This window comes from Ictidomys tridecemlineatus, chromosome 4 (genome assembly GCF_052094955.1).
Source record: "Ictidomys tridecemlineatus isolate mIctTri1 chromosome 4, mIctTri1.hap1, whole genome shotgun sequence".
NCBI lineage: Eukaryota > Metazoa > Chordata > Mammalia > Rodentia > Sciuridae > Ictidomys > Ictidomys tridecemlineatus.
In genome coordinates, this window is record NC_135480.1 from 45,305,305 (window position 1) to 45,324,243 (window position 18,939).

At 52.5% G+C, this 18,939-nt stretch overlaps 1 protein-coding gene across 7 annotated transcripts in view; it reads left to right on the top strand.

Moving 5' to 3' along the window:
* Ush1c (USH1 protein network component harmonin) overlaps window positions 1-18,013 on the top strand; it is a 42,985-nt gene extending 24,972 nt beyond the window's left edge. Inside the window, exons 16-26 of one of the 7 annotated variants that reach the window (XM_078046397.1) lie at window positions 1,744-1,896; window positions 3,117-3,233; window positions 3,790-4,272; window positions 6,740-6,859; window positions 7,916-7,966; window positions 10,551-10,592; window positions 11,050-11,103; window positions 11,397-11,496; window positions 13,948-14,057; window positions 15,348-15,403; window positions 16,326-17,555. In XM_078046397.1, the coding sequence (XP_077902523.1) occupies window positions 1,744-1,896; window positions 3,117-3,233; window positions 3,790-4,272; window positions 6,740-6,859; window positions 7,916-7,966; window positions 10,551-10,592; window positions 11,050-11,103; window positions 11,397-11,496; window positions 13,948-14,057; window positions 15,348-15,403; window positions 16,326-16,716 (1,677 nt within the window). In that variant the 3' untranslated portion in view covers window positions 16,717-17,555. The other 6 variants (XM_078046391.1, XM_078046393.1, XM_078046392.1 and 3 more) reach the window with 6 other exon arrangements.
* The last annotated feature ends 926 nt before the right edge of the window (window positions 18,014-18,939 follow it).

Sequence of the window (18,939 nt, forward strand, 5' to 3'; positions counted from 1 at the left end):
TGGCTCTACAATCTTAGCACCCGGTGGGTCTTTTTTCGAATCAATAGGAAATTCTTCCCTATCATGGTGGTCCCTGTGGGAGGCCATGCCTTTATTCTAACAAACCGCAGCATGTTTCTGGCTCCTCTTGGGAAATTGCTGTTCAAACCTACAACATGGTGGTTGGGATTCATTTCTCAACTGAGCCAAGACTTTAGTGAACAGCAAGGGCAAGGAGGACTCTGAAGCAGGAAGAAGCATTTTATCAAAAGGCTCATAGACTGCTCTGGAGGCAGGTCCCAGAAGTGACCACGTCCAAAGCATATTGGCTGTACATGGAGGTGAGAGTTGTCTTTGCTTGGGGGTGAGGATCGTATAAGTCTGCAGAGATCCATAATGACTCACCACCCCTCTGGCTATGGATGAAAGCTGTATGTCCATTGCTGGGAAACTCAATTCCTCATTCCTGCCCTTAGATACCAAGATGATTCAAGAAATCCAAGAGCAGCCCCAGGTACACTTTTTAGAGATAGGGGTGAGCTCAGTGAATAGAGGATTCCTACCTTGTTCCAGAAATTGCCCAGAATGTTGGCTTTCTCTGCATCCCCTCTCCTGTCCTCCATGCTGCATGTGGCAGGGACTTGCCCTCCCTCCTGCTGTTGTCTCCTTGTCCCTGGCTCATCAAGGCACAGAAGAAAAATTGATCGAAATCCTGGCACCATCACTTACTAGATGTCTGATATCAGGCAAGGAACTTCACCTCTCAGAGCCTTCATCAAGAGAATGGGACAAAGCCTACATCGGAGATAATCAGTGTACATCCCTTGGCACACAGGCAGTCCATAAATATTCATTCTCTTCCTTTCTTACCCTTGGGCTTCCTTGCAACCCAATGGCAAAAGCAGCCAGGAGAATAGGTTCTGTGAGTCTAATTTAGCAGGGTCTTTTTGCCCTGCATCTCCCTCCTCAGATCCTCACTAACACTGTGAACACTGTAAAGCAGTTAGGCCCTTTCCCCACCTGCACCTCCTAGCCCTATGGCTCCCAGCTAATCCTCAGCAAAAGTGCCCAGTTCAGATGGAGCCGTGGATTTGACCTCTCCCAGATGGAAAAGTCTAGAACCTACACATGAGGGCAAAATCCAGTGTTCCTGGCTCTGGGCCCCAGATCTAAGTCTGCTCCCACCTCCTCCAGTTCAGGACAGAGGATCTCTGCAGATCTGCCAGCTCTCCTGGATTTTCTCTAGAATCTCCCAGGATGAATCTTTTAGCATCGGAACATGATCCAACTTTCTTCTCAGATATTGGGGAAGGCATGGGCCTGAATGCTAGGAAATAAATACAATGCCTTTTATTTAGACAGCACTCTGAAGTTTACAAAGCCTTTTCATAGATGTTATTTCACTGGCACTAAATAAAAGCCTGTGTGGCAGGTATTACCCCCATTTCAGTTAAGGTGAATCAAGCTCAGAGAGGTTGAGAAACTTAGCCAAAGTCATACAACTAGTTAGTGAACTAGTAAGTCAGTTCTTATGCCTGGGAAAGGAATGTGTCTTCTACTCTGTAATGGACAGCAGTGGTCTTCCTGTCCAAAAGGTCTGATGCCCAGTGCAGTGGGGCAGAGCTGGGGTGGGGTCACCATGGCAGAGGGTAAGGGGGTTTGCCCAGTGTTGTCCAAGGACCGGATGCCCTGTTTGCTGTGCTGTGCTGGTGTCAACTACTACCTTGTAGCCCTTGTCATATAAACAATGACACATCTGCTCAGAAAGGAAAAGATAAGAAGAAAGCCAAGTATGACAGCCTGCAGGAGTTGAGAAAGAATAAGAAGGAATTGGAATTTGAACAAAAGCTTTACAAAGAGAAAGAGGAGATGCTGGAGAAGGAAAAGCAACTAAAGATCAACCGGCTGGCCCAGGAGGTACGTGTCCTGCTCGTAGGCCAGGCGAGCATCTCTGGGACAGTTTGGTTATCCCCTGCATTGTGCTGTCATGGTGCCAGCTGCACTTGAGCCCCCCAGATGGACTTCAAGGATGAGAGCCTCCTCTCTCCCCAGCCTGGAGAACGAGACCATCCCACCTTCCCAATATTGTTTGGCACTAACTCCGGGTATGAGTTTGAGGCTAACCTCTCTGCCCAGATTATAGGTCTCAGGCTAGTCATTAATGCACCTGGTTAGAGGTTTGAGTCTATCCCCTCTACTCTATCCCACCAGAGTATGAGTCTAAGGCTGGACCTCTCCCTTTTAGGTGTGGCAATGAGGCTAGTCTCCCTGCTTAGGATCTGAGTCTGAGGCTAAACCCTCTGCCCAATTTGTAGATATGCAATTAGTCTTCCATTCATCCGTCAAAAGTTCTGTTCATCTAATCTCCCTACCCAGGTTTGTGCAGATATTAAGTCTGAGGATATCCCCGATTAATCAGGCTATGAATCTAAGGTTCCTCCCTTCAACATAAGGTATGTCTGAGGCTAGACCTCTTTAATTTAGGAATGTACCTAAAGCTGTCCCCTGCAGACATGTCCAAAGCAATAGCACAGAGTGAGCAGCTCCTATTTACTAGGTGCAGTTGTCAGCTTAACTCCCTGGATACAGGGGATATTGTTCTTTCTGCTTCTCTTTAATGCTTCCATGAATCAGAATGCCAAGCTGATTAGATTATAAAACCAAACAAGTCCTGGGAAATGTGAAGTGCATTAGGTCTGGCATTCAGAACAAATTAGCTAGAAAATTAAAAATAAGATTAAACTTGTGCTTCGGAAGACAAGGCAGCCTGGAGGGGGGAAAGAGTAAAGTTAGATTCTTGGAGTGTGCACGGAGGTTACAAAAGGATTGTTCTTGGCACATCAAGAGCCTCAGTGTTCGTGGGGATCCTGAGGTCCAGCTAATCCCATGCAGTACAGAAGCCCCCCTGTGAATTTGCCTGTGGGTGCTGTTAGGTCAACCTGACATCTGAGCACCTTCCTCCCCATTGTCTCCACCTCCTCTGGGACCAGGTAGAACAAGGCTGAGTCTTTTTCCAGATAGGTGACACCTCCACCAGTGTTCTGGGGTTCTTAGAGAAGTGTGTGTCTGCTATTGCTGCCCACGTGATTCACTTGTGCCCTTTGTCTTCTTCTTTTGGCGCCGGTCCTGGGTCCCAGGTGTCTGAGACAGAGCGGGAAGACCTTGAGGAATCAGAAAAGATTCAGTATTGGGTGGAAAGGCTGTGTCAGACGCGCCTTGAGCAGATTTCCTCTGCTGATAATGAGATTTCAGAGGTAACAGAGCCCTGCTTTCCACTGAGTCCTCTTGTTGCCTTCAGCAAGATCTACCCTGGGGACAGCGGGAGGTGTGATGGCCCCTGGCAAGTGTCACCAGCCACATTGGTACCTTTCCACTGCCCAGTGCCCACCCCTACCAGCCCACTTCTCCTTCTTCTCTTGGGACATGTCTGTATTTCTGCTTGTCTCCAGAGTGAGCACTAAGTCCCAGTTGGTCTGAGATGGTCCTAGAAGGCCTGTCATCCTGCAGTAATTACTAGGAGGGCCTCTTATACACTCAAGTGTGTTCCAGTTTAGAGAATAAACTATCTGATCACTTTACTTATCACCCTCAGATGGCAAAACTTGGGCCTCTCATGCATGGGCACTCCCAACCAGCCAATAGGCTCAGTAGGCAGCCAGGTGGCAGAGAAGTGGCACCCCTTGGTTCTGGTTGGAGGGTGGGGGATCCCTAATAGCAAGAGAAACACATTAGGAGAGCATTGTACTCAGCATATTGTGAAGTGGAGCACAGTGAATGTGGACAATTATAGAACCTTCTTGCAACCCCCAGATGACCACAGGGCCCCCGCCTCCCCCGCCTTCTGTGTCTCCCCTGGCCCCACCTCTGAGACGCTTCGCAGGTGGACTGCACCTCCACACCACTGACCTGGATGACATCCCCTTGGACATGTTCTATTATCCCCCCAAGACCCCCTCTGCCTTGCCTGTGATGCCCCACCCTCCACCCTCTAACCCACCTTCAAAGGTCCCTGCACCCCCTGTGCTTCCCTCATCGGGCCATGTGAGTGCCTCGTCCTCACCCTGGGCACAGTGCACTCCACCTGCCATTCCCATCCCTCCCCCTCCATCCATTCCCACCCAAGACCTCACTCCTACCCGCCCACTGCCCTCGGCCCTGGAAGAGGCATTGGGCAACCATCCCTTCCGTATTGGGGACACCAGCACTCCAGTGGAGGACTGGGAGGCAAAGAATCACAGTGGAAAGCCTGCCAACTCCCCTGCCCCTGAACGGGGCTTCCCACCCACCCCGAAGGTACAGCCCCTGTTCTGCATGCTATGCTTGGAAACAGATAGAGTGGGGAGGGCTGCTGTTTCCCACACTCTTCACGGCTCCTGTGAGTAGAGACAGGACAAAACATCATCTCCTCCTACTTTCCAGAAATGACCCCCAAGCTGTGTGTGGACATCCTGCATGAGTATGGTTTCTGCTGATTTTGAGGTGCTCAATTGCATGGTGGTTTGCTGGGGCTCTTGGAAGGTGCAGCAATATATCCATTTAATGTTCACTGCTCTCTCTGAACTCTTGGCTAGTGTTGGCCAGTAACTTGCAGTGAAAAGATATGTTAATGAATAGCTAGCTCTGTGCCACATCTGGTCATTGCTTGACCTTATCCCAGAAAGCCTTGGAAGAAGGCTTGGAAGAAGGGGAGGTGGGCAGGGGAGTATCAGAGAGAGAAGTATTAGGCTTTGGAAATGAAGAGATGGCACAACCCAGTGCAGTATTAGGATATTACAGTTCCATTTTCCATGGTACTAGCCAATTGCACTGGCTCAGAGTGTAGACTCAGAGATGTCTGGCCAACATCCAGTTAAAGGAAAAATGAAGATGAGAGAGTTCCTAGAAATCTCCAAATTTACTATTAAAAGAACAGGGATGTTTTTCTTGGACATCAGGAGATTGAACAGTGATCTTTTCAGAAAGATATGTTTCATATTAATTGTTCTTTATCCAAAGATTATTTTGGAAGAGGCAATCCCTGAGGAAGACACAGAGCTTTGATCCCTTGCTTCTGTCACCATGGGATGGCTCGAGTCTAGCTAAGGCAGTGGGGATCAGCTAGGGAGGGGACAGCCTCAGCAGCAACTCGCCAGTGGTTATTATTAAACCTCCCTTTTTGAGTTCCTGCTGAGGAACAGAATAAGCAGCGCAGAGCATTCAAGAGAGCTTGGAGGAAGGACGGTGGGAGTGAAGGAAGTGCCAGATACTGCAAGGCTGCAGCACCCAGAAGGCCTCCCTCCGGACCCCTGGGGGGGTCCTGGGCCCACAGCTCACACAGAGAGGAAGCAGTCTGTCTGTTCCATGGATGTCTTCCCCAGAGCCCAGCCAGGAGCTGTTTTTCAGGGGGCTGAGCTAATCTAGCACATAGGGCCACATCCTTCTGTCTAAATGGCCCACACCAGATGGGCAGAAACTATTCCTCAGAAATTTGATTCTGAAGTCATTGATTGAGCCCCTGCCATGTTCTTCTTGGTCAGAGGGGAAGAAGGACTGTCCCTGACTTGAAAGCCAGGAGATTTCTGTTTGTTTACTGTTTGGCTTCATCATATCCATCAGCACTCTGGTGCTCATGCCCCCTGTCCTTCCCAATCTCCTCCTCCTTACACGCCATCAATGCTACAGCAAGAAGTGTGACTGATGACATATCTGCACAGCCATCAACAGGCCTCAGGTAGTGGAAACAAACACTTGCCTCAGCTTAACACATGTGCCTACAATGCCAGCCCCTGCCAGAGTAGGGTTTTCAGAACCAGACCCACTGCCTGGCATGCCCACCTTACCACTGAGTCATTTGTTCAGCCAACACATATTTACTGAGCACCTGCTATATGTCACTCTGTGCCAGTCACTGTGAACCACCACTGTCAGGGAGCTGCAGTCCCTGTCCAAGACAGTTAGGGAAGACAAACAAGCAGGCAACTAGAACACTCCAGGGTTGAGAGGGGGATGCACAGGCGCTGTGATGAGGTGCAGGGATGAGAGGAAACTATTGAGAGAGGCAAGAAACTATTGAGAGAGGAAGACAGTGGTATAAGAGCCAAGACCTGGGTAGACAAAGCAGGAGAAAAGAGCATATGCAAAGGCCTAGAAGCAGGAGAGCCTGGCATTTGAGGCTAAAAATCAGGCAGAGTAAGAATTCTGGGAAGAAGTGACAAGTGATGATGGAAAGGAAAGCAGAAAAGTCAACAAAGGATCAGTTCAAGTGTTGAAGTTGTTCTGGGCAGGGTTCTGACCTGATCAGATACATCTTGCCCAAGATGTTGAGTGGTTTAGGACAAAGAATCCCCTGGATGCCACTCTTAAGTCCTTAGCCATGGCATCTGGATGCTCTGTGCCTCATGCTGAAGTCCAGAGACTCAACTGTGGCCAGAAGAAATAGCCCTTAAGAGAGGGGAAGCTAGATGGTTCCCCATGACTACCGAGAGAGGGCCTTGAAAGTGTGTCCTCTGAGTGACAGTGGGTGCTGCTGCCCTAAACCAGATTCTGGCTCAAGTGGCTGATTCTTTAACCACCACCACCACCCCCCAGTAGTTTCCGTGGCCTCAGACTACTCTGTGTCCAATGGACTTCTTCACTCTGCTGAAGATCACATCCAGCACAGTGAATGGACCAGCCTGCTCAGCATGTTCATGGGAGTGGATTTGCATGTGTGCAGAAGTGCTGTGGTCAGCCTTTACCACCTGTGACCTTACATGGATCTCTGTTAAACTAACCCCTGTAGACATTTTGCCCAAGCCCTCAGCCTCCACGAGGCCCTGGCGTGTCCACCATCTCCAAACCTGTCATGGTCCACCAGGAGAACAACTTTATCTACAGGCCAGCTGTGAAATCCGAGGTCCTGGTAAGCCCCTCAGGTCCCCTCCAAGATATCTAGAGAAGAGAAAACCAGGGCTGTGTCCCCTGGGTTCTGCTGTCCTGAGGGAATAGTGAGGAGCCACACAAACTAGGATCAGGTGTCATCTTGTAACCCTCACTTCGGCCAGGAGGTGAATCTGCATGGGTGGTCTGCTCAGCAGAATTCCTGTTCCCTGCTTGACCATCCTGCATGTTAATAACTAAGACAGTTGGAGCCCTCCATGTGCCATGCTCTGCATGCTCTCATTAGATCCTCACAACAAGTTGGTGAGATGGCTCTGATTGTCATCCCTCTCTAACCCTTGAGCAAACTGAGGCTTAGAGAGGTTCAGTCGGTTGCCCAAAGCAGAGCCTAGATCTACTTACTTCAAATCTTTCAGACTCCAGAGCTGTGCTTTTACCCACCTTGGCAAAACTTGCAAAGATTCTAGTCTCCCTGGTCCCTGCCCCAGGGACAGTATTACATGGCCTGGGATACCCTGAGGTGGGGGACTGGCCAAAGCAGACCCACTCCCTGTCTCCATTTTACTTTTCGCTCCTCACTAGGCCTGGGACGGAGTCTAGGGTGTGGTCCAGGGAAAGTAGGAGGATCTACCCACCCCAGTGCCCAAAGTCTGAGGGAGCTGGGGCTCATGTGCACCCTCCAGAGGTGCCAGCCACCAACTGGGAAAAAAGCCAAGCCAGAATTTTTATTCCCCTTTCAAGGAAACCCTATCCAAATGTCAGGCAGGACAGCTCAGACACTTATTTTGAGATTTAGCTGTCCCATCAGCTCCCCAAAGAGCAAAGGTCACACTGTTGGGATGGCCTGCTGATGAGTCCATGTTACCGTCTCTGATTAATGATAGGGGTGTTGTCTGCCTGTCTACAACTGAGAAGCTGCTACATTGGGAGACATAAGGTGCACCCCAAAGTCAGACTGTGTCTGGGGAGGAACACTGGCCAGTCAGCCCCAGGCTGGCAGCCCCAGGGCTTGGCACCAGGGGGCAGACGAGACCTATTGGTAACATTTGGTGGGGAATTTTTTTTTTTTTCCTGGCAGCCACAGGAGATGTTGAAGAGGATGGTGGTTTATCAGACAGCATTCAGACAAGTAAAAAATGACACCTGTCGTGTGCTCTGGTCCTCCCCACCACCCATCCCTCCCACTCTGTGACTTCTTTCTCCCTGGGAGTGCCATTTGGTTATGAGGCAGCCCCAACTGCCATCTGCCAGGGATCCTTGTGTCCCCTTGCCTGCAGTTGAAGTCAAGGAGGCTTTCATCACATCCAGGGATCCAGGGTGTATCAGAGCCTGTGCCCCAGCTGAGAAAGGCCACAGGATCCCTGGGTGCTACCTCATCTGCTGCTGCTTGTTCAAAGAGGAGCAGGACAGAGGAATCCCTCAGAGGGTCACAGAGGCCAGGACAGGCCCTTGCTCCAGCCCTAGATGAGAAGAAAGGGGCTACTTTCCCTGTCTTGTTCCCTCTAGGAAGGTCACACCTTCACCAGACCCTGCCTGATGCCGAATCAGTCACAGGAAGAAATGGCATCTCAGCTCTCCATCTGCCCAGGGTACTCCTGAGCTCAGGGACATGCAAGTCCTTGCTGGGCTCTGAGTGGTGTCAGGCAGATAGCCCCATAACCTTCCCACCTCTTGGGAGTACATACAGAGCCAGCCATTGGTTTGGTTCTCCTACCCCCCAATGAAAGAGACCCCAACATAGAAGAGATCTGGCAGGCAGCCCCGGCTTCTCCAGCCTCCCACTCACAAGCTGATTTGATGTCAGGCATGGAGCAAACTGGGGGTGTCTGCAAAAAAAGATGCTCTGAGCCCAGGACCAGGGAATGACAGGCATCAGCTAATGCCCGGAAAGCATGCCGTGCTGAACACAGCTGCTAAGTACATTACCTATATTAACTCACTTAATCTTTACAGCAACCCTGGGAGGTCATGGCTATCACAGTCTTCCTTTTGTAGGTAAGAGGCAGAGGGACTTGCAAATGTGTCCATGATGGCACAACCAGTCTCTGACACTGGATGGGAAAGCAGAAGGTCGAGCTCTGTGGTCTGCTCTTCAATGCTGTGTCGCTCAGCCTCTCAAAGCAATGCCGTGGCAGAAGAGGCCTTGAAGGACAGAAACAGTCCCCCTAGTCTGAGACTCCAAGCTTGGAGCAAACTCTTTTTCCCCTGCCTACTAATTAGGTGACCTTAAGCACGAATGTCTCCTCTCAGGCCTCAGTCTCTCTGTGTGTTTAATGAAGGCTTGAGCTACTTCTTTAAGGGCCTACCAACCACCATGGCTTATGGGCCTCTAAATTCACACTAGACATGCCTTCTGGCCCATCTCTGAGATAGGTTCTCAGGGTCACAGGGAGAGGGGGCCGGTGACCACCACTTCCCAGCTTTCCAGAAGGAACAACCAGAAGTAGGCAGCCCCATCTCAGCGAAAGAGCATGGGTGCAGATCCTGCAGAATGACCCTTCTCATGTGTGGCCTTACTGCATCCCTTCCCTGACTGCCGTCCCAACAAACACAGGCCAACCTGGATGTGGCCTCTGAGCTGAACTAGGTTCAAGACATCTTTGGGGTTGAGCCCAAGAGGTGAAGGCTATGAGGAGAGGTGGTAGGCAGATACCCAGGGATCCATCTGCTGATACTTGGCCCTCATCTTGTCCCTAGAGCTTGGTTGCTGCATGCTGGTGGGGAGTGGGGAGATCCTTGCTCCTCTCTCCCTGCAACCCCCAACAACAACAAAAAAAACTCTGCCCACAGGACCCAGGGGATGTTTGGTGTGATCTAGGGAACTGTGTGCTGAGGGTGGCTCTGCTCCGTCCTGTGGTCTGTGTGGGCACCTGCACAAGGCTCTACTTGGCTCCATTCTTGGCTTTGCTGCCCACTTAGCATCCTGGCCCTTGGGCCTGCGATGCTCCAGGCTCTACTTGCTGTGTGAGGAAGCCGTGTGTTCTGATTCTGCCCCTTTTTTCCCATTGCCTTGTTTCTATTCTTGGGGACAACTGTCCCCACAGCAACCTCATTGAGCCAGGACCTCAGAGCTGTGTGTCTCCCTTCCTCCCCTGGATAAAGGGCCAGCCTGGGGCCTCTCGCTTCCTAGATCGGATAAGAACAGTGCCAGGCCCCAGGCCAGCAGTCTCGCTACCTCCACCTTCTTCCCCTTTGCCTCCCTCAGTCACCTTGTGGCTGGCTTCCCTGGTCAGAGCAGCCTCTTGCACAGGACTGGCCCTTCTGTGGGGTTAGTGCACTGGGTGGAGAAGCACCCATCCTCATCCACCAGGACCTGGGTATGCCCTCAAGTGGGGACTTGGAAGGGATGAGGTATGGCCTGAAAGGTCTGAGACCAAAGGTGAGACTCAGCAGGACAGGCACTGCTGCCCAGATGTCCAGACATCACCAGTATCCTGCAGCCACAGATGCCCACCCCCTAGACCATACAGGGACAGGGCTGCACTCCTCCAAATGCTTCCTGCAGCTTCCTGCCTGCCCCCTGAGCACCGGGCTCTGGCTGCCAGTCTCCTCTCTGCACTCCTGTCCTGGTCACTTCTGCCCCTACCCTCTCTCCACCTCTGACCCTTGGATTTGCACCCATTCCCTCTCTTTCTTCTCGGCCCTGAGCCTGTTTCTGCAGTGACCTGCAAGGGCCTCTTTTCGGTTGACTAAAGCTGTACCTTTGCTTCCAGGATTTCCGGAAATATGAGGAAGGCTTTGACCCCTACTCCATGGTAAGGGGTAACCTCCTTCCCTGAGAGAAGCTGAGGGTGTTTGATGATGATGGTTTGGGGCCCTGGGATCCCAAGGATGTGGTGGGGCACATGAGTTGCCCCGGGGATACCCCAGCTGCTCTTTCCTATCAGGGCTCCTTTCTGTATGGGGTGTGTGTGTGCGTGCATAGTGGGGACAGTGACACTTGCTGAGCACTACTGTGCACCAGCCTCTGGTGTAGTTACAAGACCTGCTTTTGCCCAGTCCTCACGATTATCCTGGAAGAATGGATCTAGGACTTGTGTGGCCGAGTGTGTGATGTGTCCATCATCCCTCAAAGGGCCGGGGACCCCCAGTTGAAGACCAATGGGAAAGGTTCCCCTTGCCGTGTACTCTATGGGGCCCAGTGTCCCCCAGGCTTCCTGCTCCCCACACACCCTTCAGCAGAGTCAAAGCTCCCCTATCTTTCCCCCCTAGTTCACCCCAGAGCAGATCCTAGGGAAGGATGTCCGGCTCCTGCGCATCAAGAAGGTATGTGGGCACGTGGAGGAGGTGGGGCAGCTACCATCCTTCTCGGCTCCTGCTCCTGCTCCTGCCCCCTTGGTTCCCTGCTTCTGCTGCTCCCAAGGTGACTCCCAGGTGACCTCTCAAATCCCCACTATTGCTTCCCTCTGTGGTGGTCCCAAGCCCACTTTCTCCCCATGCACTACCATTGGCCCATGCTTTCTCCTGCTCTTGAGGCTCTGTGGAGAGGCTCCTCGGTGCCCAGGTGCCCACAGGCTACTGTCTGCATGGCCCCCTCAGACCTGTTTTCCTCCAACCAGGAGGGATCCTTAGACCTGGCCCTGGAAGGTGGCGTGGACTCCCCCGTCGGGAAGGTGGTTGTCTCGGCTGTGTATGAGGGGGGAGCTGCTGAGCGACATGGTGAGTGGGGACCAGTCACCCAACATTTGGACATGGTGTGATGGTTCTACACAAGGCCCCCAGGAAAGCAGACAGATCCCTGCTTGGGGGCAGGCTGACCGTTCTCGAGAGCACCAAGTCTATCCAGGCAGCCATCTATCCAATCTCAGATGTGTCCCGAGGGCCTGCCATGGTGCCAGTGGGCACACGGCGTAAGCAGGTGCCACCTTGCCTTCTAAGCTAGTGGCAGAAAAACACTCAGAATTTCCGGATGAAATAAGAGTGTTGTCCGCTAAGGGTGGGCAGGGAACTAAGGGTCCGGGAGGTCGTGGGATCCTGAAGGGCCACTACCCATCAGGGGGAGGTGACACTGGGAAGGCTCCCTGGGAGGGCAGTCGTGAACCAAGCCTTGAAAGGTGAATCAAGACCAGTCTGTGAAAGGGAGAGAGGGCTTTCCAGCAGGAGGGAACCGCACCAGGGAAATGGGAGAGAGACCATCCAAACCAAACCTGCCCTTCAGTGACAACAGTCTGTCATGCACTAACCATGAGCCAGTGTAAGTGAGTGAGTGCCGGGCACCCAGCCCCGTGTCCGGGTGTTTCACTTGGACTAATCCATTTAATCCTCACGCCACCCCAGCAGGTGCTGTTGTTATTCTCATTTTGCAGCTTAGGAAACTGAGGCACAGAGAGGTCCAAGTACTCCTTCAAGGACACAGAGCAGGTAAAAGGTGGAGGTAAAAGGACTTGAGTCTAGGCACCTGGCCATTTGGTTTTACTGCCAAAGTGCCACCTCTGCTGCAGGTTTCCACAGCCTCACCTGCTCTGAGAGGGCCAAAGGACCTGTGTCTCGCATGAGGCAGATCTTACTTTGCCTTTGATCTCTTTTCAACAAAAAACACCCTCTGCTGATGAGGGAGGCCTCTGTGGACCCCGGCTCTGATTCTTGCTTCACAGAATCCACTGGAGCAGGGGACTGAAGGGAAAGGCAGTCTGACTGCTGTGTTCACCAAGGCCGGTGGGCACACAGGGAGCCCAGGGCACAATCCAGCCCTGCCATCATGGCCTCAGTGGCCTTGGGTCTCTCCCAGCCATGCTGTGACCCTCACTCAGCTCTGCGCAGGGGCCCCCTCTGCCTTCATTCCTGTACCAGTTGAGGGAGGGATTGCAGCTTGGCCCAGGGAGGCCACCTATCTCTGCATCTGGCAGGGAGAGAGGACCAGGAAGGATAGTGGCTCTTCCTGTCACTCCCAATTTACAAAGCCCTGTTGCCCCTGAGGTGCCGTCTTGGATTTGTACAAAATGAAAACGTGGAAGTCACCTACCTTAGTCCCTCTGTCCGGGGGAAACTGCTGTCTACAGTCTGATCCCATGCTGCTTTGGACATCCAAGCAGCGGGTGGACGTTTCCAAACGCATGCTTGTTTCGAGCTACCGAGGCTGCCATCTCAGTAACACACCGTGTTCCTATGGCCTTCAGGCCCACAAGGCCTCCCTCTGCATGATCTCAGCGTAACACAGAGATAGATGTTCTGTGGACATCAGGACTAGGAGACCTTCCTAAAACATGGAAGTTCAAGAGGTGGGGGAAACCATGTACAGTCTGTCCACTTAGAGAACCACAGTGCACAGGATCCTAGTCAAGGCTCTGACGAGATAATAACTGATAAAAACTGTTTGGATACTAATCGGTTCCTCCCCAAATTAGAAGATCACAAGACGGTTATGCAGGAACATCTTTTCACACCATTCATTTATTCAACAAATATCCAATTGAGTTCCTACTTGTGCAAGATATTCCTTGAAGGGCTGAAGATAAAGTAGTGAACCAAAAAAGATAAGTCCTATCCTCAGGAAGCTGACAGCACAGCGGGAGGGACCATCAGCAAACAGGAAAGAAGCAGATTATGATTACAGATTGTGTGCTGTGCAGGAAAAGACCAGGGTGCCGCGAGAGAACGGCAGGAGGAGCTGCCTTCAATTGGGTGCACTCAGGGAAGCCCCCTTTCAGATCTAGAAGAGAAGAAAGAGAGGGGAATGGAACAGTCCACAACAGTCCTGCTCCAGGCAGGAAACAGCACGGCAGGCTGGGGAGGGGGAGGGTCAAGCCAGCCAGCACGGCTGCACATCAGGGAGGCCCAACCCACAGAACCAACTCGTGTCTAATAACCCGGCTGGAAATGCAGGTGTGTCTCCTCTGCAGTAGCTGCCGCCTGTGCAGGAGCCAAGTAGCAGTGTGTCCTCACTGGTGTCCCAGGTCCACTGAGCAGGGTTGAGGCTCAGGGAGGAAATGCCTTTGAGTATCCGAGTAACTAAGTATGCTGCTGACCCTCGCCCTTTCTGAGCCACGCCAGCTCTCAGTTCCCAGGGCCCAGCCTCTTCTGTGGCCCCACAGTGGCTCTCCCTTTGCCCAGTCCTGGCCCAATCCGTGTCACACGTAGCCCAGTTGGCCAATCAGCTTCATCTTCCTGCAGGTGGCATTGTGAAAGGAGATGAGATCATGGCGATCAATGGCAAGATCGTGACCGACTACACCCTGGCTGAGGCAGAGGCCACCCTGCAGAAGGCCTGGAATCAGGGCGGGGTAAGAATGAGCCCTCTCCCTGCTCCCTCACCTGCCTGCCTCTGACCTGGCCTCTGAAGCCAGGCCTTACAGTTGGGGAGCCCCATCCCAGGACCAGTTCCAAGGTCCACAGCCCTGTCCAGCCAATGGGCTCAATCTGACAGGAGAGGACTCAGGAAAGTAAATATCAATTCCTGACCTTGAGTCCAAAAAGCTAATGGAACAAACACAGATTCTGGAACTCTGGACATGGCTGTGTAACCAAGGAAAAGACTTAAGGTCTTCACTGAGTGTACACTGAATAGGAATCAAAAGAGTTGGGAGTTCGAGAAATCAAAAGAAAGCATTAATAGTAAATGGTCCAGGATGAAGAGAGGCTGGTGGTCGTCTGCATTACACACTCACCTGGATCAGGGCCACCACATGAGATCTCTCACAGGCTGTGCTATGCACAATCTGAGGGGGACACCCTCCTACAGACCATAGTATGAATGGTGCCCACTCATGTTGTGCAATGCACAACCTGTGCAACTGTATGCAGGCAGCCGAGCCTGAGGTATTAAGTTCAGTGCCGAGGAAGCTGACCAGATGGGCCTGGGACTCACATGAAGGAATGTGGAGAAGAGAAGACTCACGGGTAACATGATGACTGACTGATTTTCTGAAGGGCTGTATTAGGGAAGAGAAAGAGTAGAACTATTGCTGTGATTCTTGAGGGATTGGAGGGAGGTCCTGGGGAGGTAAAGGTCCCAGATCAATCTAGGAGCCATGACAATTTCCAGAACTCTTCAATGGATGTACCCAAGCCCAGGACAGACACTGATGGGCACCCCAAGGATGGCAGTGATATGCTTGAGGGGACTCAGATTGAGAACTCAAAGGCCAGGCCCGACGTCCCCCAGTTGTCTGTGCCTCTGATTTGTCTGGGGAGCTTGTTAGAAATGCTTTCCCAGGCCCACCGCAGACCACCAGCAGGCAAGCCCATGAGTCTACACACTTTAAAAATTCCCTCAAGTGATTCTGAGGTTGCTGCCTGGCCCTGGTCCACAGGTCGGCACTTGGGGACACAGTGTCATTTGAAGGTCCTGCACACCCTATGATTGGGAACCTAAAAGCCTGGAAATTTCTCCAGAGCATGGGACGCTACGGTGGAGCCAAACCCCACTGGAGGACCTCCAGCCCTACCCGCCCCCATTTCCCCCTGGGAAGAGGCCTGGTTGGCTGATCCTGGCTCAGGAGTGGGAAGGAGCATGGGGCAGATGTGCCACCCACCCCTGAGCATGCCCACAGCTGCCCGGCTTCTCCCCACAGGACTGGATCGACCTCGTTGTTGCCGTCTGTCCCCCCAAGGAATACGACGATGAGCTGTAAGTGTGCGCTGGCCCCTGGCCCCTGCCTGCTCCTCCTCCTCCTCCTCCTCCTCTACAATCTGGGACACCTTCTTCAGCCAGAAAGAACACCAGACACACATCTGCCACCAGGCAGAGAGCCCAGGGCTAGAGGATCCCTGGAAGGAAGTTGCTGTCCGCAGGTGGCATCAGAGCTGCCTCCCGGGCTATCTGGTCCAAATTCCTTACCTATAGGCCCATGGTCTCAGATCAAGTAAAAGTACACAGTGAAATCAGGACTAGCCCTCAGGATTTTTAATTCCCCACTCAGAACTTGATCCCCCATTCCTTTATCAGATAAAGATTCCCTTCACTCTCTGGAAGGTCTTTCTGATGTCTAACCCTATTCACAAATGCTGCATCTCCAGACAGCAAAGACCACAGGCTCTTGTCTCTATCCTGAGGGCTCTCCAAGGAGCTTTGGCCCAGTGAGTCCCTCTGTCTGTCTATATCTGGCTGGGCCTTTCTCTGTCCTTCCTGTCTCTCCTTCTTCCCCATCTTCTTGTCAGTCTGCCTTCCCACCTGTCTCCTTCCCATCACCCCTCTCACCTCTCTCTCTTGCCCTCTCCTTTGCTTGCTCCCTGCTTCTCTATCCCTGCCTCTGCATGCATTTTTTACCTCTCTGCCTCCGTGGCCTCTCACCTGTGTCCTCACCACATCACATCACCTCCCTCCCCGTCACTAACGCACCCTGCCTTGCCTGTCGTGGGCGTGCCTGCTGCCTGCCTCTGCTCAGCAGAGCCTGAACCCCCCCTTGTGTCTTGGAGGAACCAGGATCTGGCTGCTCTTAACTCTGGAGCTCAGGGCTTAGACAGGACCAAGGTGGAGGGCGAGGTCTGGCAGAGCTCTGCCCAGGAGTAACCAAGCCCTTTTTCTTTCCTGCTCTGCTCTGCACCTGTAGCTCTTCTCTTCCCTCCTCTGCAGCAGAAAGCCCCCAGCCAGTCCGAAAGCTCCTTGAAGACCATACTCCCGTGTACAGACACGGGTTCCTCCTGCAGCTGGAGCCCACGGTGAATAGGTGGCCTCAGGGCCCCATCTGTCCATGCTGCGTGCAGTGGCCATGTGCTGCCCACGTTGCTGGCAGGTTCTTTGGACTGGCATCTGGAGGGGACATGAGGCACACTGCCCCTGAAGTGCCTCCGGGGTCTGCTGTCCGTCACTCTGAAACTCTGTGGGACTCAAGACCCTCCCACTCAAGGGAGTGTGCAGAACCTAGTCTGGAGCACTGGGTGGGACCTGGGTGTCCTGATGCACACAGTCCTTGGGACCTGACCCATGCAGCACCCAAATGAACAGGGTGGAGCATTGAACATGGCTCCCTGCTGGCACAGATGGCGCCTGGAGCCAGGTGTGCTGTGCTGGGAGAGAGCCCACGAAGTCCAGTCTGAATTTCCTCCCAGAGGTGTCCTCACCAAACGTTTCTCCTTTTCCTGGGAATGCAGCCCTGTTGGGACCCCTGCTTCACCCAGGGAGGGAGTGGATTCCCTGCTCGGGCAGAGCCAGGGCTGTTGAGAGGTCTTTAAGGCTCGTCCAAAGAACCAGGGTTGGTGGATTAGAGTTGCTCGTGTCCTGTTGTGCCCTACAATGGCCTGAGTCCTGCTCAGACCAACTGTCCTTTGCCATCTCCCTCCTTTGATGCAGGCTCTAACTGTGGAACACAAGGTAGATCCCAGCCTTGGAATGTGTTTCCCACCCTGGGCCAGGTGGCTGTGAAGCTGGTGTTGGAGGTGACCCGAACCCAGAGCTAGCAGCGTCTGGGGCCAAGCCAAGCCTGGACTAGTTGATTTTTCTGTTACAAATTTCCAAAAACATTAGGGCCTCATGTTCCCAAGACAGCTGGCCTGCTGTACAGTGACATCTAGGGGTACCTAAGTGACCTGTATTTTCTGTCACTTACTCTTAGCAAGAGACCCTCCTCTCTTCCTCTTGGTCCTTCCCCCACCCCTGTCCCTGGTGTCTCTGCTATTTTATTCCTGGCCTCCTGTGTGCTGTGACTTTGGCTGGTGTGTAACTGCCTGGAGTTGCACCAAGAGGGGCCTCTAGGGATTGGCAAGGCCTCGTGCTGCCAGGGTGGGGCTTTGCCCTTGGCTGAGTGCCACTCACAAGACCTGCACCTTCCTGGTTTGTTTCCTCTTCCTCCACAGGACTTTCTTCTGAAGTCCAGAGAGAGAAAACAAATTCATCCCTAGAAGACAGTGAGCGCTGGACTCAACCCCTGAACATAAAGCCGGCAACCAGTCTTGAGAGACCTGCGGCATGTACCGGAAGACATTCCCAAACTTGTCACCAGTACCCAGGAACTCCAAATCCCTTTGACCTGGAACTAGGCTTGGCCAAGGAACACTCCTAAAAGCCAACATGGAGGGGAGGGAGTATTCAGGAGGAGGCCTCAGGGCCCTCTTTTCTGCCCCCACCTTGGAACGTTTAGTCTCTCCCAGCTCTGGGGGTGCCTCCCTCGAGCCCTAATCAGACCCGATTCCTCAGTCTCTTCTCTCCACCATCCCTCTCTTCTCTCTTCTGCTGTAATTGCTTCTAGGATTGTTACTGCAAACCTTACTCTGAGCTCATTAATAAAATAAACAGACTTCTTTTCCGGCTTATGTGAGTGAATATGGATTTAGGCAGCAGATTGAAGGCTGTCAAATAAAATGCCAAGGTTTGGACCCTTACCCAAGAGTGAGAGTCAGATCCAATGCTCTGTATTGGGTCCACCAACATGAAAGAAGTGACCCAGCGGCCAGGCCTCTTGGTAACAAGGACCAGGATCCTCACTCTAGAGACAAGTGGGTGGTAAAAGTCTAGTCATCTCAGGGAAATCCGAGGCCCGGAGATATGATGTCCCTAAGAATTAGAAATGGAAAGTGGTTCTGGTGTAAGGTGTCCTGGAAGGCCAGCTCTCTCAGACCCTCGGTGGCTTCCGCATGCCTCTCAACTTCTCAGCCAGCCTTCCATCTCTGCCTCCGATTCTGGCCTGGCACACATAGTAGGTGCCAGCAAATATGGCTCCCTCCTTGTATCCTGGCAATTCCTAGGCCAAGTTGAGATACCTGTCCCAGGTCACACAGTGAAGAGGAAGTAGAGCTGAGATGCCAGTTCAGTTATTCTGGCTCCACCGTATAGAGCAGGGTGACCTCTCACTTCCTGAGATCTCAGCTTGAACACAGCCATCATCTTCCTGACTCTAGAGAACTTTCCAGCCACAGCTCCACTACCACCTGGCACCAGTTCACCTGAGAGGCAGTGCTTGGTTCAGGGACAATTCCAGGCCCAATCAGCTGTGGTCATGGACAGCAGCCAGGTGGAGGAATTCCCTCTGTTTTCTCTGGGAGAGATTAAATGTTCCAAGGTGGGGGCAGAAAAGAGAGCACAGACTTAGTTATCTCCTCAATGGAGGCCAAGTCCTGGTGACCTCCTAATAACTGGCTCCCAGAGACAGCAGCCATGTGGAGGAATTCCCTCTGTTTTCTTCTCTAGCACCTGGCTTGGCCCTGGAGGTGATTCCTAAGCCAAGATAC